Source organism: Sabethes cyaneus, chromosome 3 (assembly GCF_943734655.1).
Source record: "Sabethes cyaneus chromosome 3, idSabCyanKW18_F2, whole genome shotgun sequence".
NCBI lineage: Eukaryota > Metazoa > Arthropoda > Insecta > Diptera > Culicidae > Sabethes > Sabethes cyaneus.
In genome coordinates this window covers 143,066,854-143,091,549 of record NC_071355.1, presented here as the reverse complement: position 1 = coordinate 143,091,549, position 24,696 = coordinate 143,066,854, and the positions used below count along the sequence as shown (strand labels likewise).

The window sequence follows — 24,696 nt, the reverse complement described above, 5'->3', positions numbered from 1 at the left end:
AAGCAAGGTATTCTGCGCGAATCCTCTGTAGAATTTCTTCACACGATTCCAATGTGAGGAATGCCCGAAACTCTGCGCGAATCTTGTTGGTTCGTCCTGGTAGAGCTGCGGAAAAAAGAACTCACCGTCTAAAAACGCCAGTACGAAGAGCACGTGCTCGCTACTCCAGATGAGAGGTTCGTCAGCAACGACACACGGAGTTTCTACAAAAAGGTCAGGTGCAAGAATTTTGCCATGCCTGTGATGTGCAATGATAGTGCTGGCAACCTGCTTACTGACAAAACGACGGTAGCAGCCAGGTGGAAGAGTATTTCCAGACGCTGTTGAATAGAGAAGTAAACACGAAGAGCAGCAGGTACAGGATAAGAATTTTGAGCGACGGCCAAACTGTGGAGCCACCAACACAGGAGGAGGTCAAAAGAACAATCAGTGAGCTGAAAAACGGTAAGGTTGCTGTAAAGGATGGTATCCTGGCTGAACTTCTAAAAGCGGGGAGCGAGCAGCTGTACGAAACAATTCGCCGCCTCATTGTCAAGAACAGAATATGGAAAAAAATAAATATCGGAGAAGTGGTTCATTGGCCTCATTTCCCATAATTTTAAAAACGGATATCGACTTGAGAGTAAAAACTATCGAAGCATTACGTTGCTCAATTTTGCCTATAAGTTGCTCTCCCTATCCTGTATTTTAGACTGAGTCCGTTAGCTGAGTTCTTCGTCAGCGAGTATCAAACTGGTTTTCATGAAGGTCGCTTCACGATGGATCAGATATTTACCCTGCGTCTAGTAACTGACGAGTTCCGGGAACACAACTTGCAGACTCATCATATTTTTTTGGATTTCAAGGCGGCATACGATTCAGTCAAATGAAATGAGCTGTGACAGTTAACGCTAGGACATAGTTTTCCCACAGAACTAGTTACGTTGATTCGTGTGACGCTGGATGAGTAATGGATGACGCTGGATAATTATGAGCCAGAATAGCAGATGAGACCTCACGTGCTTTTTGATTTTGCGGATGACGTCGATATCACCGAAATCAAAAGTAGAGCAGCGAAAGAAGCCTTTGGGTCATTTATTGAGAAGTTGGCACTTACCATTAAAACCGCCAAAACGAAGTACATGGCGAGGAAATCCAAATGGTGTTGGTGTCGAAGAGGAACTGAATATATTTTGGTGTAAAACGACTAATTGCAGCTGCGAATTGGCCTTTACGCAGGCATTACATTTTGTAGCTGAAGTCCCGTAGCTTGCAAATTCGCATAAAACTGACGCTCTAGAGAACACTAATCCTCTCGGTGGCCCTTTACGGACATGAATCATGGACGCTAAAAGAAGATGATCGAGGAATGCTTGGGGTTTTAGCGCAAAATTTGGCAAAATCCAAAATGGAGTGTAGCGCAGACGCATGAACCACGAGCTATATTAAGAATGCAAATATGCTGTTATAATGAAGATAGTACAGTGTGGCAGTTTGCGCTGAGCTGGTCACGTGTGTAGAATGCCCGACGAAAGAGTAGCCAAAATTATTTTAAGCAGAGAAACAAGAAGAGGCCGTAGACTTCGGAGTAGACATCGAACTGATAGATGTGCGCTATCGAGGATGATGCACGTTCAGCTGGTGTTCGAGGGGTTTGAAGAAAGGTAGCCCAGGATTGAGTACTGGAGGACCATAATTAATTCGGCGCAGGATCGATAACGGACCGTCGCCACTGAAGTAAACTGAGTATGGAGCTTAAGCCGACAGTTCAATATTTATAAGTAGTCAAATAACTGCGGATGAAATACTAATTCTGCTTTTAAATACTCAGAATTGAAGCTGGTAATATTTAATTGAAGTTTAATTGAAATAGAAATGTTGGTTTAAAGTTCGGGGCCCCAACAGTCCCATTTAAGACTGAATTTTCAATCATCAAATCGGTTGATTTCACAAATCATGGGGCCCTAGCAATCGAACATTCGTGAGTCATAGAAAAAGTATTGAAATAGAAATTTTGGAAAATCTCATTTTGTGTAACAACGAAATTTTTACTGGGGCCCACCGGGCATTTGCCCGGTTGCCCGGTGGGCCAGTCCGCCCCTGCTACATCGTCCTTATCAAATCACATGTTGCTTTCCAGCTGACTTCGATGTATTCCTAGAGCCTCTGCAGAAGTCGTCGATGCTATCGATGACCGGCTAGAACTGGATTGGAGGTGAACGTAGACTTCATCCTTCCTTGTGTGCCTTTCAGACTTTCTAACGTACGAACACACTGTTGACGAAACGTACGTCGCCTCCACTTACCGAAGTCCTCCAACCATTTACCGAAGTCCTCCAGTGTCATCGCCATCAACCTTTGCTTGGCCAAGTCGAGCTTCACAGTTAGTGGCAGTTTCTCGACCAATTATTGAAGGAGTGCCACGTTACATAGATGCTCGTTCAACCCACAGGCTACGATCGTTTCACACATGTTCTAGACTGCAACACTGAAATCGATCAGAGTGTCTAGTTTTTTCGTCTTCGTCGCTGGCGTTTTCCGAATCTGGCAGAATATAGCGAGTGGATAACCGTAGGTAGTTTATACAACATTCCCAGTGTCCTGATGGCACCTTCCAATCCCACTGGATGCTTCGAACAGTTTCAAGAGCTTTCACTTTTAAACTGCGCTGGAGTCGAAGCAGATTTTTCTCATCACTGAAGCCACACATCATTGTACTGCTCTCGTACGTCGAGTTAAAAAGAGGTCATTCTTCCGGATTTCTCGAATACGTAGGCAGCTCCTTTCAGTTGACTTTGACTGAGTTCGTTGGGATCAGCCTCGGAGAGATTTGGTAAATGGTGATTTGGTGAGAGAATGGTTGAACCATAATATAAATGATAACGCCGTTGAAAAATTCTGGTTGTGGAATGTAACGTAACCTTTGATCTTATGGTGATTATAAAGCATATGATAGCGATAGCGATGTGGTTATGACCGTTTTCACAAATGTTTTCATTTATGCGGGTCATTATTCCTTTATTAAAAAGTAAGAAGAATGGTTTTGCATGGGTTTATTTGTAGTTAGATATACCGATAACATATGTGTTAAGTTTCGAATTATCTATTAACAAATCATGGTTTAAATAAGTAAGGTTTGTTGCTGCTTCGTCGTAATTGCCTATACCCGTCCTATCCAACACAAATTATTAAAAATATCAGCGATTTTTATGACACACAATGTCAAATTAGTTATTGCCTAATATTTTAGTTTGTTGACTATCATACGCGATCAATCAAAGTGAGCTGAGATATAATTCAATGCTTTTTTCATTAAAGATTTCCTAGCGGTCAAATTTTCTACGTTTTTTCGTGCGACGAAGAAGAAAGTGTAGACTAATCGTTTCTATTTCCGTCATTCATAAAATGAAAATAACTCACGTAACGCATTGTCATTATTCTGCAGCCGGGAAAACTTGAATGACCAGCAGAACTTTTGCAGAATAACATTTGACATGCCGTCCTACAAAATACCATGCGCGGTAGTTTCGTAAACATTACTGAGATTTTATATTTGACGATGAATAATTTTGATGGACGGATTTTAAAACGGTACGACGAATTTAAGAAATAAAGTCAGTTGCGTAATTTTAGCGCAACTAAATGCTTTAATAATCGATATTTAGTGAATTCAAAGTGCACGGATCGGAAGGTAAGTGTGTTTGAGTCAAAACAGCACAAGAACTTTTGGAGTGTCATTTAAATCCACCTAAAAATAATGAAAATTAGAGTAGCTTTGCTTACTACGACGGTAATTAGAAATAAACCCTAACTAGTAACGATGTTTTATATTCAGCATACAGATAATTTTTATTTGTTTTTAGTAACTTCGCAGCCAAACCTGCAATTAGTACTATATGATTGTCCTCGTGTAAGCATTATATTAATCATAGGAGATACTCGGTGCATATGGTGTTATTTGTCTAAAATTCCCTACATCATATTTTTATTTAAAGGGATATTAGTAATAAAAAAACAAATAAAATACCCAATATAAAACCTAAAAGACCTACCATTAACACCGCACCAATCTGTTAGGTATCTCCCCTAGTAATCCCTAATAAAAACATGATTGCTACAAATGTTGTCATGGTGTAGAACTTGCTCACGCTTTTTCACTCATTATTTTTAACATTGCGTAGCCGTTAGCGGGTTTTTAAACGCCGCGGTCGTGATCTGGCCAGTAGTGTATGGTTATCCACTGTACCTAAAGGGATCATGCCTTGAATGCGTGCTCTAGTTTTATTATAGTGGACATACGATGAATGCAATCGGGCCACATAAAATCCGCGTAATATGTTTTTGTTTTTTTTCCTTCTTTTTTTTGCTGATCGATTCGCGTGAATGTGTGCCCATTAACCTATTAGTGAATGCAAGTTCACAGACGGCGTTTTGCAGTCACGTTAGATTTCGCGTTTGTCTCTCTGGGTCAAGCATTTTATTTAGCTTGAAAAGTTTACGCTATACGGATTTTGCGCTATGGTAGAGGCAGTTACATTCACTCGATTCAAATTCAAGCATCATTTAGGGATGTTCATTAGACTATAAATTTTGCCACTTCTGTGTCACCGTTTAGTTATCTGACAGGGCATATCTATAAAATATCTTTAATGTCAAAACGAGTTAAGCTTCGAACTTATGCGCTGTGATTAAGATCAAACTGCTCCATATACGTATTTTTTCTGTCCTGTGAATTCAAAAAAGGGGAACCTTGTCGAGATATTGCGCCGTCATCTCCAGTAGCAGTAGTGCAAGCGATCGCGACATTCTCTTTTTCACCATGAATGTCTCAACCCTTTCGCAGGTCAGCCTCTGAGAACATCTACATAAGGATAGGCTTCATAGGCCATAGGTGATCCGATGCTAGATATCGACAAAAACACAAAACTAGGAGCAGCCAATTTTCTACTCGTTTTCCACCAGAATATTCGTGGCACGATTTGAACACAGAAGCTTGACGGTAGGCTTGCTGCCAGAAAACAATGCATTGTAACTTAATGACGTGCCAATTGCTGCTGACATTTATTGACGCATACGTTCACTTTGCGTACTACTTTTTTGTTCTGTTTCATTGTAAGTGCTAGTGGAAACATTATTGGTTGTCAATTATTGACACGCATGGGCTATACAGCCGAACACTTTGGCATCGGCAAGTTTATGGACATGGCCTGAAAGATGACAAATGTCAGGTCTACTTGCATTTTTTACGTTAATTGTTCTTAGTGGCTAATTGCTTACATTCTCTTATGTGGTGGCTTAGTTTTTGCGCTTTTAAGCTCGCTTTAGCATCTTCGTTGTTGATCTAGCAGCAGCAGCAGCAGCATGGCAATAAGTTGGATTTAGTAAAACGAGTGTGCCGTTTAGTCGACCTTTCGCTTCTTAGAGGTTTCTGACAGCTCAGTCACGCAAACTAACTTCAACAGCACGAACACAAAATATCTATGACATATATGTATGCACGTTTGCTTTAATCTTTAAAATTTATAGATTAGCTGGATATGTAAATATATGGCAAAATAATAATTATTTTAGTGCTAGTTTATTTAAGCCGAAGGTTAAAGAAACGATGTAATATTTTTATTTCATTTATAATTATAAAGGGTGGTCTTTTTAGAGCTTTGCTTTTCATACTTTTGCTTTGTTTTGACATATGCAAAGTAAAAACTGCCCGGTTTGTATTGCCGCTTCGCCATTTACAAATTATTGAATTTTAATATCAAATTAGTGCTCTATGAAAAATGTATTTCGCAAATTTACAATATTTTATGGGCGTCATAATGTTCATAGATTAGGTACAGAAGAGAATGTTGTTGTAGTATTGATTTATCGATTTGTCGCCGTTCTCAACAATTATAACTGGGTTAGTCACGCGAGTGGAGAGATTTACGCAAAGATCTTGTTTTAAAAATGTAGGTATAAAATTGACGAATTTGAGTAAAAACTGCCGGCGTGTCGCTACCTGCTGCGATGGTGAGAAAAACGAAAACAAATGTCAGATGCGGTACATTTAATAAAAAAAAATTAGTAAATTTAATTTTTAACTAGTTTTCGATTGAAAACTTCACTATATTTTTATCAGGTTCAGTAAGAAATTTGCTGTTTTGCAAGCTATTTTAAAAACACTTTTAAAATAGTGAATTGAAAGAGCATAAATTTGAAGAATACTGTAAAACTTGGTGTGACGACTTAACTAATCGAACACAGCAGTGATCCCAAATCGGTTTTTGCATATTATTGGAATGTTTTGCTACTTTGCAAAATCCACATGCTTGTTTTGTATCGGTTCAAGTCAAAATTCTAGAGATTCGAACATCTTTCAGTCTTAGCTAACCATGTTGCTCCGGCACGACATGAAAATATGAATGTTCTTTTTGGTTATCCTGTATCTTGCTTGCAATAGCCTGATTTCTATTAATTTCACAAAAAACAAGTTTTCACCACTTGAGCACACCGATTTTTATAATTCAACGTAATATATAACCTACCTTTTGTCGCACAAATATACAAAAACATTATTTTCTCATATGATATACTGTAATCAAACCTCTGACAAAGTATATACCAAAAATAAAGTACACAATTTTCTTACATTTTGCAATAAAAATTTCACTTGTACATTGTTTCACTACATTAAGAAAATTAAAAAAGTGAACTTTTTTCCGATTCTTCAAGCAAACTGTCAACTTTCTCACCGTTCGGCAACTTCCAAAGACCACCACCGTCAGCGCATAAGTTTCTGTTGAATAGGTCAATAAAAATGTTAAAAAATGAATGTCAAATTATCTGTTTCTGTGAGTTTGATGAATTGTACTTCGGATCTGTAGATTAACTATATCTAATGTGTGTACATATCTAAACCGCTTTTTGTAGGGTCACGGATAAATTTTCAGCGATTGAAACCTTGGATGACAATATTATACGGGCCATTGGTGAGATACCTCGAAGTGTTCGAAAAAGTAGTGCAAAATTGGTCCACCTCCAGCGCAATAGCGGCAAACAGTTGTGAAATTTTCTTCGAAAACTGAACGGCAGACATCATTTCTCGGTTCAAAAAAAACCCCGATTTAATCCACCTATTGGTGGAAGGAACCTTTGTTATACCATCTCATTTGTCATTTGAGATAGAATTCGACACGCCTTCGGAACATAATTCAACGTTTTATAATACTACTAGAGGACCCGGCGCGCGTTGCTACGCCATTCTTAAAAGGGGGTACATGCATAATCCTGAAGATTTGATTAATTGTAATCTTGCAACCAACAGCTTTCTTTTTGACAACCCAAGATATTCCTAAATCATGCCGCAAATTTCTTATCCAACGCATCAGCGTTTGTGACTCGAGCAGCAAGTCCAACGTAACGATTTGGGTTTTATTACTAACCCTTAAAATGGTAATGTTGGAAACATCGTAATAAAATATCAGTGCAGTGCAGGAGTCTCAATACGCCATAGAAAAATTTTTTGCCTCCAGTAACCCCCAAATTCATTTGCTTGATTAATAGTCAGGTTATGGGTAAATTTCTGTTTTATTTGTATGGGAGCCCTCCCCTCTTAGAAGAAGGAGGTTTCTCAATCTACCATAGAAAAAAAATTCCACCTCCAAAAACCTTCACCTGCCAAATTTGGTTCCATTTGCTTGATTAGTGCCCGAGTCATAGAGAAATTTGTGTTTCATTGGTATGGGAGCCCCCCCTTCTAGCGGGAGAGGGTCGCAAACAACAATAGAAAAAAATGCTGTCTCTTGAAACCCCTACATGCCAAATTTGGTTCCATTTGCTTGATTAATAGTCAAGTTATGAGGAAATTTTGGTTTTATTTGGTTTATTTAACTTCCTCTTAGAGGAAGTAGGGTTCTCAATCTACCATAGAAAAAAATTCTGCCTCCAAAAATCTTCACATGCCAAATTTGGTTCCATTTGATTGATTAATAGTCAAGTTAAGAGGAAATATTTGCTTTATTTGTATGGAAGCCCGCCCTCTTAAAGGAAGGAGAGGTCTTAATTTACCATAGAAAAAATATCTGCCTCCGAAAACCTTCACATGCCAAATTTGGTTCCATTTGCTTGACCAAACTCGTGACTTTAGTCATGACCTTGAAATGCGGTCAGGCATATATTAATATTTGTGGTTGGTAAACGGCTAGATAATGCGGAATATAGACCCCATAGTGGTCGTTAGCCTCTTGTCCAGCAACTCCGATCCCGACCTCCTCGTGGTACCAGCCGGAATACGAGCAACCTTAGCGGAGATCGGGTAACCAACCCCGGTGGAAACTAAGGTCGTATACTAACCGGGAAGGAGGTAGTGAGTCTCGGCACTATAAGATGGCAGCCCCATCACGAGACTCGGTTGTGTTGCCCCAGTACGGCTACACACCTAAACAACACAAACTAACAACATTCAAGCATATTCGGAGCGGAATATTCGGCATCGACCTAGGCGACGAAATAAGGACGACGAATGGAGACTCGGGACTTGGAACTGCAGATCGCTAAATTTCGCAGGTTGCGAGCGGGTGCTGATTGAACAGCTGGAACCCCGCAAACTCGGCATCGTAGCTCTGCAGGAAATCTGTCGCAAAGGAGAGAAGGTATGGAAGATACGTGGCGGAAAGGCCCAGTTTTACCAGAGCGGTGGCGCTACCAACGAACTGGGAACGGGCTTTGTAGTGCTGGGCGGAATGCAGGATCGCGTGATAGATTGGAAGGCGATCAACGAGAGAATGTGTGTATTGAGGATAAAGGGCCGTTTCTTCAATTATAGCATCATTAACGTGCACTGCCCGCACGAAGGTAGACCCGACGATGAGAAAGAAGCGTTCTACGCGAGGCTGGAGGCTACGTACGACAGCTGCTCGTCACGGGACATCAAGATCGTCATCGGGGATATGAACGCCCAGGTCGGTAGGGAAGAAATGTATAGACCGGTGGTAGGACCCCATAGCCTGCACACCGACACAAACGATAACGGCCAACGATGTATAAACTTCGCAGCTTCCCGAGGCCTGGTGATCCGAAGTACCTTTTTCCCGCGCAAGGATATCCACAAAGCCACCTGGAGATCACCTGACCAACGTACAATGAACCAAATTGACCACGTTCTCATAGAGGGCCGGTTCTTCTCTAACATCACGAACGTACGCTCCCGTCGGGGTGCGGATATTGATTCTGACCATTACCTAGTAGCAGTACATGTGCGCTCAAAGCTGTCCACCGTATACCGGACACGTCAAAGCCGCCCTCCTCGGCTGAACATCAGGCAGCTAGATAACCCACAAGCTGCCGAGAACTACGCGCGAGTACTGAATGAGGCACTGCCTTCTTCCGAGGAGTTAGGTGCTTCAAACCTCGAAGACGGTTGGGGCAGAATACGCTCGGCCATCGGAGAGGCCGCTACCGCGGCACTAGGTATTGAGCCTCGGAGTACACAAAATGATTGGTTTGATGGAGAATGCCAACAAGCGGTGGAGGAGAAAAAAAACGCTTGGAAAAATTATCTAAGTATTGCCACTAGAGAAAACCTGGCCAAGTACCGACGAGCTAGGAACCAGTTGACCACGATCCTGAGGAGAAAAAAGCGCCAAAAGGAGGACAGAGATCGTGAAGAATTAGAACAACTATTCCGAGCTAATGACACGCGCAAGTTTTATGAAAAGGTGAACCAAACTCGGAAGGGCTACACACCGAAACCTGACATGTGTAGGGACGAGGGAGGGAATCTAATTACAAACGAGCGCGAGGTGGTCGACAGGTGGAAGCAGTTCTTCGATGAACACCTCAATGGCGAAGTCGCAGAAGGAGGCGGAACGGAAATTAACCTAGGAGCGCCCATGGAAGATAGTGATGTCCTAGCACCTGATCTCCAAGAAGTCAAACGAGAAATCAGGTTGCTGAAGACCAATAAAGCCGCTGGGAAGGACCGCCTACCGGCAGAGCTTTATAAACATGGCGGGGAAACGCTAGCAAAGGCTCTACACTGGGTTATTTCGAGGATTTGGGAGGAGGAAAAGCTACCGGAGGAACGGATGGAAGGAGTGGTTTGTCCCATCTACAAAAAGGGTGATCGGCTAGACTGCTGCAACTATCGTGGTATTACGTTGGTAAACGCCGCCTACAAGGTACTCTCCCAGATCCTGTTACGCCGGCTGTCACCGATAGCACAAGGTTTCGTAGGGAATTATCAGGCGGGTTTCATGGGGGCTCGCGCAACTACGGACCAAATGTTTACTATCCGACAGATCTTGCAGAAATGTCGGGAGTACAACGTGCCCACGCATCACATCTTTATCGATTTCAAAGCAGCATACGATACAGTCGATCGAGACAAGCTATGGCAGATAATGCACGAATACGGTTTTCCGGACAAACTGACGCGACTGATCAGAGCTACATTGGATCGAGTGATGTGTTTCGTACGCATCTCTGGGACACTCTCGAGTCCCTTCGAGACGCGACGAGGGTTGAGACAAGGTGACGGTCTATCCTGCATGCTGTTCAACATCGCTCTTGAGGGGGTGATCCGACGAGCGGGCATTGAAACGAGAGGCACGATTTTTACCAAGAGTAGCCAACTTCTAGGCTTTGCAGATGACTTCGATATCATAGCCAGGAACTTTGCGACTGCGGAGGCAATCTACGCCAGACTGAAAGCGGAGTCTAGGAGAATTGGGCTAAAAATAAATGCGTCGAAGACCAAATACATGAAAGGAAGAGGCTCAAAGGAAACAAATGCGCGCCTCCCACGGACGGTAACCGTTGACGGCGACGAACTAGAAGTGGTAGAAGAGTTCGTGTATTTGGGATCGCTGGTGACCGCGGACAACAACACTAGTAAGGAGATCCAGCGGCGCATCCAAGCGGGAAATCGGGCCTACTTTGCCCTTCGTAAAACGCTACGATCAGGAAGCATACGCCGCCGCACGAAGCTAACAATGTACAAAACCATTATTAGACCGGTAGTTCTTTATGGACTTGAAGCCGTGACGCTGCTTACGGAGGACATACGCGCCCTTGCCGTGTTTGAGCGGAAAGTGCTGCGGACGATATTTGGCGGAGTACAAACTGAAAGCGGAGAGTGGCGGAGGCGTATGAATCACGAGCTACAGGCACTGCTTGGGGAAACTCCCATCGTACATCTAGCGAAAGTTAGCAGGCTACGGTGGGCCGGACACGTCGTAAGGATGCCGGACGACAGTGCGACGAAAACGGTCCTCTTCAACAACCCCACCGGCACCAGGAACAGGGGGGCCCAACGTGCACGATGGCTCGACCAGGTCGAAAGCGATTTGCGACTTCTGAGACGACTAGGAAATTGGCGACGAGTGGCCCAAGACCGAGTTGAATGGAGACGAGTGCTTGAAACAGCACGAGCCACCCCGGCTCTATGCTGCTGAAGAAGAAGAATATATTAATATTTTTTGGAAACGATGATTCCAAACCGCCCTGGCAGGCGTTGTGGGTTCAAATCCGGTTATAATCTCTGATTACAGCTTGGTTCGACCCATGCACCTTCCAGCATTGGACAAAAAGATAGGAGTCACAACGACAACTTGTTAACCATAGCTACCTATTACCCCCCCCCCTTCCTTTCCACCCATCCCCTTCATTTCCGAAAAAATCCTTCTTCATTACTTTCCCTTACCGTCCCTTCATCAATTGTAGAATCATCGTTTCCAAAAAATATCCATTTGCTTGATTAGTTCCCGAGTTATGAAGAAATTTGTGTTCCATTTGTATGGGAGCCCCCCCTTCTAGAGGGGGGAGGGGTCTCAAACCATGCTAACAACATTCCTCACATCAAACGCAATGTGTATGCCAAGTTTCATCAAAATCCGTCGAGCGGTGTGCGAGTCTATACCGGACACACGAACAGCATTTCATTTTTATATATATGGGTCATTCCACGGGAAATTTACAGTCAAAATTTTTTTTCACACCGGAACATTTTTTTTATGTTCTTTGTTTAAAAAAATTCGACACGTATTTTTGTATTTCGATGTTACTGTTGGAATTCCCAAGATATGATTTTTTAAAGTATTGTAATTTGAAAAAAATATTATTTTTTAAATGCTGATTGTAAACATAGTTTGTAATATCAAAAAATGACTTTCTACCAGATGTGTTCACTATTGCACAAGCTTTCGAAATTGGTATACCATACCTCCTCTCGATTGTTTTTCAATAGTTAAATAGTGCATTTTTATAAACAATTGCAATTTTTTCAAAGTTGGAACTTTTCTTTCTCGATTTTTTTATTTTAATATATTTGTTGATCTTTCCTGAAGAAGCATGCAAAATTTGGAAATGGAGAAATGAAAACTCTAGAAGCTATGAATTTTTATGTCGCAGCGCGTATGTTAATGTGAAGCGAGCGGAAATGCTCAATCGATGTTCTAACCCACGGGCAGCTTCATAACGAGGCCGCCTTTGATTCTATTAAGTGTAATGTGTCGTTGAAGCACGTGTGTTCGTCCGCTCGATAGATAGATGGTGGTTATCATCAATACATATACATGTGTATGTAATTTTTTTTTGTTAAATTATAGTCATTTTAACAGCTTGGGTCATTCGTGACTTCTGCGGGGTTGGGTTTTGAACCAGGGTCCTCGGCGTGAGAGGTATGAATGCTAACCACTACGCCGGGACTGACCCCATGTGTATGTAATATACTGATAAATTTGTATAATATTTGAAAGCAATCAAAAAATGTCTTCCTTTTATTTGTAATTTATTATTTTCAGCTAATAGCGGGGTCGCATTCTGGGGTTTGGTTTAAGTTAGATACTGGCCGTTTTCCTGGATGTACTATATTCGGAACGTGTCCGGCTGTGGCCAATGCAATGTAATCCTGGACACTTTATTTGACGACAAATGAACTACTTTTGCAATTTTGAGTACTTAAAGATGACACACGTTGTATTTTAGTTCAATTCAGAAACTTATCCCCTATCCAGAACATTCCCGGACGTGGTCTCGTTGAGAATTGACAGTAAAACTGCGGGATCATTTGAAGGGAAGTGCAGTGCTGTACAATAGTTTAAACGCGCTATCCTCGAAACCATATATTTTCAGCGGCGGTGCGTGTATTTCTGTATCCAGAGGACTGGTTTGGCTGAATTTTTTTTGACGTGTAAAAATGAATTATCTAAATTGTGACGTAGTCACTTTTCGATATCTCAATTTTTCAATTTTCGCTGCATTTTAAAACAAACCGTTACACTTTTCAACCAGTAAGAGATAGATAGTTATTATGCACAGCAAAGTTGCTTATTTTACTGTGTTCTACAGCTGTTGTGGAGACACTGTACTTTTCCGGACGCATTTAAAAAAACAAAAATTTGTATCACCCTAACAGGTGGATTTACGGTCACCCTAATAGTGTAAAAAGTTACGCCATATTTTTTCTAATAAAGTTTTTCTAATAAAGTTTTCCAAAGACACACCACCTGGAAAATTAAGCATTTTTACGCTAGAGCGGCTGATCGCATTTTTTTTCTATTTGGTTCATGTCAGTAAAGTTTTCTTAAATAATTTCATCAATGTTTTATCAAATAACTTTTGACTGGTAAGGCCAATTCTGATCAAATTTAGCAGATATATTCACAGCGCCAAGGCCTCTCGTTTGATACTAAAATAATTGAAATCTGATTAATTGTCTGGCTAAAATCGTTGGAAATAAATGTAAATTTTATTATGCTGTACCCGACTGCTCATAACTTTCAAATTAAACATCTAATCAAAAAACAAATCAATAGTGATCTATAAGGTTATATTACCAACCAAATGAAACTAATAGCGCATAAAGCGCACCTGGAACGCCCTTCCGACAATGTCCACGTCATCAGCGCTGAAACAGATAAATTGGCTAGATTTATTAGGGTTGTTGAAACCCGCACGTAGGCTAACTGGGCATTATAACGCGCCCGTTATACTCACACAGAACTGTACACCATCTATCGTGGCCTCGATCTGTCTTATCAGCTACTCGGGAAAGCCGTTTTAGTTCATAATTTTCTATCGCTATTCACGGTCGATAGTATCATAAGCGGACTTGAAATCTTTGAAGATGTGGTGCGTAGGGACTTGGTATTCTTATGGTACACTTATAGAGGATCTGTCGCAGCATACAGATTTGGTTTGTTGCGATCGCCGATCCGCAAAACCAGCTTGATAACTTAACCTTTCGTTACTCACACCAACTTCGATTTATAGGCATGCTAAAACCTAACAGAATGCACTGGAATACTAATGCTTCTTGGCGAAAAACTTATGAAACTTTTTCCACCGTTTGAAAGGTCTTGGTCTGCGGATCAACTTTGCTGAAAACAGTAATTTTCTTTATTGCTGGAATCCCGAAATGAACGGTTCACAGGCGTTGTACAAAATACAACAGCGCGAGTAACGGGGGTTCAAAAAGATCACACCAGAGGTAACTCACGGTAGTACAGCCATCCAAAGACAATTTGACAGATGTTTTGGTTCTGCAATTAAATGTAAATAAATCGTGATAAAATTCGCAGAATCCTGTTCGGTTCTGTCTATAGAGCTTCTTGACAGTTCAGTCATGCACACAGTCTTCAATCATTCGTGCACAAAAATATGCAAAATATGCATGCATGCGTTTTATTTACCTCAAAATTTAACCTCAAAATGTGTAGGTAAGCAGGAGAGTTGGATATGTAAACAAATCAGAATATGACGAAGAGAGCAGTAGAATAGAGCAGATACTTTGATGAATTCATCCATTCTTTTCAAAATTTAAGCTGTCGTTTTGAGAATATAACGGTATTCAAACCAGCGCAGGAAGAAATGCATCCATAGCGTTGGTGATAAAGTAGTATTTTTGTTTAAGGTGTTGTTCATCTTAAATGTAACCATCGGTTACAATGCGTAAATTAGCTTCGCCAATTTAATTTGCCTCTTCGATCAGCTCAACTTTCCTAACCTAAATTTCTTAAGTCCGCCCCTGAGTCAGCTGTCTATTGAGTGTGTGATATCCCTGCACGTCTGACGTCCTGCGTCTTGACGGAGGGATCCTATAAGCGGGAAAGCTTTCTCTGTCATATCAACTCTGACCAGAGCCAGCATTCTACTGGGATAGCCGTCCAAGCCGGTCGCTTTGCAGCTAGGCGAAGAGGTTACACACACACGGGAAAGCTCTCTCTTACTTACTTACTTATGTGTCCATGTCCGCCAGTCCGGTAGAACTTATTTACTTACTTTAGTGGCAACGGTCCGTTACCGATCCTGCGCCGAACGAATTATGATCCTCCAGTACCGTCGGTCCTGGGCTGCCGTTCTCCAATCCCCATGAACACCAGATGAACGTGCATCGTCTTCGACAGCACCCACCCACCGGGTGCGGGGTCTGCCTCGGAGTCTACGGCCTCTTCCTGGTTCTCTGCTGATAATAGTTTTGGCTACTCTTTCGTCGGGCATTTTGGCCACGTGTCCAGCCCACCGCAGCCTGCCACATTGCACTACCTTCACTATATCAGCATATTTGTAAACTTGGTACAGCTCGTGATTCATGCGTCTGCGCCACACTCCATTTTCCATTCTGCCACCAAGTATAGATCGCAGAATTTTACGCTCAAAAACCCCAAGCACTCGCCGATCAGCTTCCTTTAGCGTCCATGATTCGTGTCCGTAAAGGGCCACCGGGAGGATTAGTGTTCTGTAGAGCGCCAGTTTTGTGCGAATTTGCAAACTACGGGACTTCAGCTGGCTACGTAATCCATAGAAAGCCCGATTCGCGGCTGCAACTCGTCCTTTCACTTCGTGGCTTACATCGTTGTCACATGTCACGAGTGTATGGTATATAAATTGCTCCACTACTTCATATCGTTCCCCATCCAACTCCACCTCGGCACCAACACCACTTGGGCTCCCACGTTCCCTACCAGCAACCATGTACTTCGTTTTGACGGTATTAATGGTAAGTCCCAATTTCGCAGCTTCCCTTTTAAAGGGCCTGAAGGCCTCTTTCACTGCTCTACGGTTGATTTCGATGATATCGACGTCATCTGCAAAACCAAGAAGCATGTGAGATTTCGTGATGATAGTTCCATTCCTTTCCACGTTTGCCATTCGTAATGCACCTTCCAAGGCAATGTTGAATAGCAGGTAAGAGAGTGCATCCCCTTGCTTCAGTCCATCCAACGTCACGAAAGCAGCTGAGGTCTCACCCGCTATTCTAACGCATGATTTGGATCCGTCCAGCGTCGCACGAATCAGCGTAACTAGTTTCGTCGGAAAACCATGTTCTAGCATTATCTGCCACAGCTCATTTCGTTTAACTGAATCGTACGCCGCTTTAAAGTCCACAAACAGATGGTGTGCCTGCAAGTTGTACTCCCGGAACTTGTCTAGCAACTGGCGCAGGGTAAACATCTGATCCGTCGTGGAGTGACCCTCACGAAAACCAGCTTGGTACTCGCCGACGAAGGACTCCGCTAACGGTCTCGGTCTGCAGAACAGGATACGGGACAGCACCTTGTAGGCAGAATTGAGCAATGTAATTCCTCGATAGTTTTTACACTCCATTCGATGTCCCTTTTAGAAAATTGGGCAAATGAGGCCATCCAACCACTCCTCCGGCATTTGTTCTTCCTCCCAGATCCTGACAATGATCCGGTGGATTGCTCCGTATGTCGTTGCTAGCGTATCGCTCCTCTGCGCCGGCAAGCACGTGCTGCCATCTTAGGTATAGCTTGCGGGATACAGCATTTCATATTCAGCCGCCCGTTACGAGACAGACGCTGTGTGAGCCGCCCCTCACCTGGAGAACAGGCGCTCTAATTCGCACCTCCTAGCTTAGCTGCTTCAGTAAGTACATGAAGCATTTCCGGGTAAGGCCATCGACCGTCATCATTTGACTTAGATCTGCGTGGAGGCGCCAGGTGGGAGCTTGAGAGAGCCAGAGCTATGTTTGACGCTCCTTCCAGGTAACTCTCTCCATTTCATACCCATACCATATACCCATACCCTGGTAGAACAAAGGGATGAAATCAGAGATCTCGGTTACCCGCATGGCTTTTACCTATCGCCAGGACAGGTTCTCATCTACAGCCCGGATGTCGTTGGCTAAGCTGCGTCATCATGTGCCTCTGGGACTACCTCTTCTACGCTGTCCTTGTCGATTCCAATCGAGTGCTTCTGTGCAGACCTCGTTCGCTCCTTTCCTCAAGGTGTGTCCGATTCACTTCCACCTACGTTCACGAATTTCTGTGGCTGTTGGCCGTTGATGACACCGACGATGGAGTTCCTCATTGGCACCGGTTAATAAATACCTGCAGTTTTTGCGTTGTCTCCGCTGAGATGCACCACGTTTCGCAGGTATACAGCAGAATGGATTTAACGTTTGAATTAAAGATTCGGGTTTTCGTACGTGGAGTGATCTGGTTTGAGCGCCAAATGTTTCGCAGACCTGCAAAGGCACCCCTGGCCTTCGTGATTCGTGTGGCTATAGCAGTCTTGGTGCCACCATCGGGCGTTGTCTGGCTACCAAGATATTGGAAGACGTCTACCTGCTCAACTTGTTGTCCCGCTACTGTGAAATTGGTGGAATTGTCAGTGTTCACTACCATAGACTTAGTTTTCGCTACATTGACTGTGAGACCTGCTGCGTGGGAGCACTCGGATAGGTCATCTAACTTGCTCTGCATATCATCTCGGCGTTGTGCGAGCAAGACAATGTCGTCGGCTAGGTCGAAGTCAAGCTGCTCCATCGTTAGAGGATTCCAAGGCAATCCTCGATTTGGCCTACCGTCAATTGCTCTAACTAATATCTCATCCATAACGATGAGAAACAGATGCGGTGATAAAATGCAGCCCTGTCTCACGTCAGCAGTAACCCTCAGAAAAGCTCTCTCTGACATAGCAAAATGGACCTGAGCAAGCTGTCTACGGAATGAGTGATTTGATTTGTTGTCATTTTTTAATTACTATCTTTTAGAATTTTAACATCAACAATTTTAGTTATATCTACCTTTCATTACAAAAATTTTTACCAAAAAGTTTTTAATCTAGATTTTTTCTTTTGTTTTCTTTTCCTTTCAGAACGGCTGATGAGTCACGTAGAGAAGCAACGCTACGATGGCTGGTATAATAATTTGGCTCATCCGGATTGGGGAGCTGTAGGTAAGTGACCTTTTAGCCAATATCGTACCATAATTGATCAGTAATATACATAAATTACTTTGTGGCCTTTGAGAACCATAATACTTTTTCGGGCGGCGCAGCACGTTTACGATGGAACTCGTTAGCAGTGGGCATTAACGAACAGAATATGAGTCATTTAAGGAGCATAGCTCAATTTCTTTGTTTTTTCACATTTCAAGAATGGTTTACTTAATCACCGAATCTGAACCTAAAACTTGATGCCACAACAAACCATTTTAGATCAGGTGGTGTGACGCTAGTTCTTTGCGGTAACAAAGCAGTCTCCTCAAATAATACTCCCCAATTGTTTCTGTGTAGATTAAACTTCTGGAATGCTTTTAGAATTCCCCGAACTGTAATCCTTTATTTCCAGGAGTTGGCATTTTTTTAAACCAGTTCTTGTAAAATTCAACCGCTGAATACGCGTCTCATTTCGTTGCTTATGTTTGATGAAAAGGCTGTTTTGATAGTGACCAAGAGATAATGCGAGCCACCTATAAAGAACTTCCTAGGTTCCTAGGTTCCTAAATTGGTCGCGTCGTTTTTGGAATCGTCCTCCTGAAAGCATCGTAAAGCCTATTAAACGGTATTAATCAAAATAAATTTACCATCGTTGCCACTTATAAAGGTTGCCAATTTATAAAACGCCATGCCGAAGAAATTAATTCTCGATAATCTGTTATGGCCGCAAAATCTGTTGCCCAAATTAAGTAATGTCAGTGCGTTGGAGTGTCACCCAGCGGGATACCTAGTGACACGAAAGGTTATTTATTTTGCAGCATGCAATCTGATTGACGAGCAGGGCAATACTTTGATAAAAAAGAATTGAGTTTGTTGGCGTTTGTGTACACATAAAATTATCGACGAGTGACAAATTTTTTCACATTATACAGCAACATGAAGTTTAGTCAGCTGCTGTAAACATTATAGTATTGTATGTAAGATTTGTCAAGGATTCTTGATAAAACGACAAAATCCGGTGCTTTTAACATAATCATAGCGTTTAACGTATTCATTCGAATGCATTAACATTCTTAATCAACGTAAATGACCTCCATCCTCAAATTCCCGGGTTTCGGCCCACTCACTGCATCAACACTGCTATGAATGAGCGCTTACTTTCAGTAATCGCCTGAGTGCCATTATTGTGAGAGGCATATTATTATTTATTCGGCTTCCTTAAATTACACACCCATCAGCACCCGCGGTAAAACTTGTCTCTGAAAGTGGATGCACTTTTCGTCGTGCATGCCTGCCACTTGGGCGGCGGCAGAGAGATTTGTTCAGCTAGGCTATTGGCTAGGGACAATATAACCTTCGGACGCAGTTTTCAGACTGCATTATTTTTGTTTCAATTTTGTTTTCAAGTTCTTTTGTTCCATTAATATTACCGTTTAACCGTTTCGATTACACTGGTCGGCAAAATCGTAAATTTCATCTAGCCGATAGGCAAAGTTTAAGGATACAAGTCCCCTTAAAAAAATTACTATTTGTAGTTGTGGAATTCAGTCGTTTCGGTTTGAAATCACTCATCCATAAGAATACAAGGTTATTTTTAACTTTACAGTGCGAGAGCCTACCATAATAAATCATCGTAAAACTGCTCTAAAAATTTTAAAACATACAACCCCTTACCTTTCTAATTTTTGTTGATAAATGTCATCAAGGGTAGAATTTCAAATAAACTATTCCGGCGAAAAAGAGTCACGGTATGATAAATTCTTATAAATAATCCATTTGTGACTGATCGCAGTATCAATTTGCTAGAAGTAGCTTTAACGTTGCCTGGTGCGACGCCTGCGCCGCCGCAATCAAACGATTGATAGAAATGATCGCGCAACATTTGAAGTGAAGTTTGCACCGGTGCGGTGGTGGTGGTGGTTGTATAGTTCGGGACGGCTAAATTGAGTGATAATGTGTCTTGAGCTCGATCGTACGTGGCTCTTTTGATTCGCAAATTGGCTTCGCTCCTTTTGTGCTCGGGGCAAAATTGTTATTTAATCAAAATAGACGTGTAAGATTTAATGATTTGTAGACTGGTATCGCAATGATTCATTGTTCATAAAGCAATATGTATCTTTCATCGAGCTTGATGAACTTGACAGATAAGCGGAATGTATTGATGAACATAGAAACTTTCATATGTACATTCTAATGTTGGCTGCAGTCACAAAGAGTAGCCGCAAAATCTGTCCATTTCAAGGTTGTTTGCGTGTGTTAACGGTTGCAAATCTCGATTTGGATATACATGAGAAATCAAACTGGTCGAGCTTAACGTTCCATGTCAAAAATAAATTAAAAATATGTTGTACGACTGGACAAAAAATGTTCTGAAACAAACTTGTTTCCTTTATATATATTTTTTTTACATTGATGACATTTAAACAATCTTAAACATACAATCTAGATTGCTTCTATTGCAAAAAGTAACAAATTTTGTCCTAAAAGCACTAACAATATATGACTATATGGAGTGCAATCTCCCAACTAACTCAACAGAAAACTCGTAATAATTATGATGTACGAGTTTTAAAAAATACTTTGTAAGTACTTTTAATAAGATAATGGAATTAAAACTGCAACAGATTTAAACTACTTGCAAATAGATAATTCGATTCGAGGTTGCCATAAATGCTTTGCTTTATTTTTACGACCATAGTTTTGATCTGATTAAAAGTAATTTATGGTGGGTTTAATACATTATTGCACTTGTTTTACAGCAATCAATATCATTACTCAATCGCCGATTATAATCTTTATTGCCGAATAATCGACGGAAAAACATGAAGGCGATCAACGGTCAAGTCTCTGTTGCGTTGTTGTGTAGGTATTTATGTGTATTTACATAATCGCTTGTTTCGCAAAAATGACTCAATCCTAATGACCAGCGTTATCTCGAGCAGTAGTCGGAGTGTGGGTTGAGTATGTTCTAATCAGAAAATTAATGTCCTCTTGAATAGGTATTTTTTTGTTGGTATTTCCAGTTTCTTTTGGATAAAGAATTTGGGCTTATTCTTTTTCGTGCAACACTCCATACAACTTTGAAACATGCTATTTTTGTAAATTTGGGTTTGTATACTATGAAAATTTACTGAGAGTATGGCAAATAACCACGAAGAGGAGCCCTGGTGCCTCAAGGTTACCGTGTCTGCCTGTGTCAAGCGAGTGGTAACGGGTTCGTATCATAATAGAATCGAGCTATTCTGTGTACGAATTCTTCGAATCCTTCCTGCCTACTATACCCTACGTTTATTAACGATCAAGCCTCCTGGCAGCGCAAGTTAAAGCTTTAGTTATGCAATATTTGGACGAAAAAAATGGAGCCATGTTACTTTCTTCCTTACTTAAGTGGCTTGCCGTCCTAAAACAAAAAAAACGCAGAGCCGTGGGCTTAAACCGTCATTAGACATTACCCTTCTTTATCGACAGACTTCGCAGCCGGCTGTTAGAATACAGGAAATGTACGGGGCCAGTGTAACGATCCTACTGACTCTATCTAGCAAGCACCGCCTAGCCGAGATTCGAACAAACGACGACTGGCTTGTTAGATTAGTATCGTACCTCGGAGCTAACTGGGGCGGTAACTGGACTGTCCTAAAACAAAGCCTGTTGAATAAGGTTTTTCCGATTTACTCGGTTGGGGGCTACCGCTCTCCAATTCCTCAGACACCGAATATTCTCCACCAGATCTCGCTCCACTTGGTCTAACCATCTTGCTCGTTGCGCTCCTGGTCGTTTGTTCCTACCGGTTTTGAGGCAAACACCATCTTTGCAGGGTAGATGTCCGGCATTCTTGCAACATGCCCTGCCCATCGTATCCGTCCAGCTTTAGTCACCTTTTGAATACTGGGTTCGCCATAGAACTGTACTAGTAGATGATTCTTCATCCGCTACAATACTCCATTCTCCTGTAAGCCGCCGAAAATAATTCTTAGCACTCGTCTTTTGAAAACTCCAAGCACTCGCAGGTCCTCGTCGAGCATTGTCCATATTTCATGCCCGTAGGCAAGTTTCCAGAACAGCCAGAAGCTGTTCTCGTCCATGATTTTCCATAGCTCTTTCCGGTCGATGGTATCGTATGCGGCTTTAAAGTCAACGAACCAATGGTGAGTGGGAAATCTGAATTCGGGCCCTTTTGGAAGATCTGTCGCAGTGTAAATATTTGATCCGTTGTAAACTGACCTTCGACGAAGCCGGCTTGATAAGTTCCCACAAATTTGTTCGCAATTGGTGATAGTCGGCACAAAATGATTTGGGACAGCACTTTGTACGCGACATTATGAGAACGGTGATCGCTCGATAGTTCTCACAGTCCAACTTGTCGCCCTTTTTGTAGATAGGGCTGATAACGGTAGCTGTTTCGTATCCAAAATTCTAGCAATTGGCCGGTGCACATAGACGGCTAGCTTTTCTGGTCCCATTTTAATAAGGTCTGCTCCGAAGCCATCTTTCCTTGCTGATTTATTGTTGTTTAGCTGCATGATGGCTTCCTTAACGTCTGAAGCTTTTGGAGTGTCTTAGTGGAATACGAAACCTGGAATTAAATAAAAAGAAAATTTATCCAGTTTAATTCTACTATGTAAATTTCTTCTTGACAGATACGTATTTCGCCTAGGGTGATTTATATATTTTGGACAGGCGTTACGCGTACTCTACTTAAGACTTTTACGGCAAAATCAAATGGAAAATGTCCAAAATAGAGGAGGCATAACGCTTGTCCAAAATACATAAATCACCCTACGACTTGCAGGCTTCCTCAGTGTCAGTTCGAAAACAGACACTGAAGAAGGCTACAAGTCGTAGCCGTAGCCGTAGTCGTAGCAAAAAACGTATCAGTCAAGAATAAATATGTATAGTAGAATTAAATTGGATAAGTTTTTTTAAAATTTGATTTCAGGTTCCTTAACGTCGCCTATCGTTCCCCGTTTGTTGCACCGTCGAAATCGCTTTCTCCGCCTGGACGCCATTCAGGTGTTCACCGAAGTGTTACTTCCAGCTCTTGGTCACCTCACGATCGTCTGTCAAAATACTGCCATTCTTATCCCGACACATTTCTGCTCGCGGCACAAAGCCTTTGCGCGATCCGTTCAGTTTTCGGTAGAATGTTCGCGTTTCCTGAGAACGATGCAGCCGCTCCAACTCTGGATGTTCCTGCTCTTCCCGCTTTTTCTCCCGGAAGATTTGGGTTCACTGCAGCGTTTTCCTCATCCACCATTCTCCTACATTTACCATCAAACCAATTGTGCCGCTGATGTCGGGCCACATGCCCGATGGAGCCCTCCGCCATAATGCTAATGGCTTTTTTGATGGTGTTCCAAAAGTCCTCGAGAGGGGTTTGGTCCAGCTCGTCCTCTTCCCAGTGCGCCTTCGAGTAATTGCGCGTAGTTTGCGGTGATGTCTGGCTGCTTCAACCGCGCGAGATCTAACTGAGGCTGGCGTTAGTATCCAATGTTGTTCACAACGGAGTTTTGGGCGTAGATTAACCATCATTTGACACATTCCAGCGTTACGGGACGCAATTAGACCCATTGCTACCCTGTGAATCGCCTCCTTATTCAACAATTTTTGGCGCTTCGAAAGGATTTAACGTCGATAATGTCTGAGAAGTGCCGACTGTCGATCAGAATCTGGTCGATTTGTGATTCTGTCTGCTTTGGTGACCCGCAGGTGTACTTGTGTAGGAGTCTGTGTTGGAAGAAGGTACTATGTATGGCCATGCTCTTGGAGGCGGCAAAGTTGATAAGTCTTAGGTCCATTTTATTTGTCAGCAAGTGTGAGCTGAACCAATCACCAGTTTGTGTTCTTCCTCCTGGCCGACCTCAGCATTGAAATCCCCGATGACGATCTTGATATCATGTTTTGGACAGCGGTCGCATTCACTATCCAGATGCGTCCAGAATTCGTTTTTATCGTCATCTTCGGTACGTTTAAGGTGAGGGCTGTGCACACTGATATGCTTATGTTAAAGAACCGGCCCTTGACTCTCAACCTTCGATGATTGATTAGCCACCATTCAATCACCCGTTTCCGCATCTCGCCCATCACTCTAAAACCTGCACCCAGTTAGTGTGTGTTGCTGCAGCTCCGGTAGCTGGTATGTACCTCTCTGAATTTACGTACCATTGCTCTTCCACAACTCCTGCAGGGCTACTACATCGAACTTGCGACTCTTCTATACATCGGAGAGCACTCGCATGCTCCCTTGGAAGTTGAGAGATCGGCAGCTCCACATCCCGAGTTTCCAATCCATAGTTCTCTTTCGTCGCGTGAATCTATTCTGATTGTTCCAGTCCAAATTTCCTTGCAATGAAGGAAGAATTGCTTTAGTTTTTTTTTTCGTGGTGACGGTTTGCAAAGCCTGCAACCAACCCCCTGTTTCGTCGGAGGACCAACGAAGCTTCAAAGAGCCCTCCTTTCCTGTCAACATACGACCTTAGCTTCCACCGGGGTTGCTTAGCCGATCTCCACCAAGGTTGCTTGTATCCCGGCTGGTACCACAAGGAGGTAGGGTTAGGA

General features: G+C 42.4%; 2 protein-coding genes across 3 annotated transcripts in view; one reads left to right on the top strand and one right to left on the bottom strand.

The window, feature by feature from the left end:
• Positions 1-24,696, bottom strand: part of LOC128742190 (SWI/SNF-related matrix-associated actin-dependent regulator of chromatin subfamily A containing DEAD/H box 1 homolog) — a 236,345-nt gene that overhangs the window by 143,507 nt on the left and 68,142 nt on the right. The window lies entirely within an intron of this gene.
• Positions 1-24,696, top strand: part of LOC128742189 (dual oxidase) — an 85,107-nt gene that overhangs the window by 27,543 nt on the left and 32,868 nt on the right. Inside the window, exon 3 of the mRNA XM_053838456.1 lies at positions 18,079-18,159. Coding sequence (XP_053694431.1) covers positions 18,079-18,159 — 81 coding nt within the window. The remainder of the gene's footprint in view (positions 1-18,078; positions 18,160-24,696) is intronic.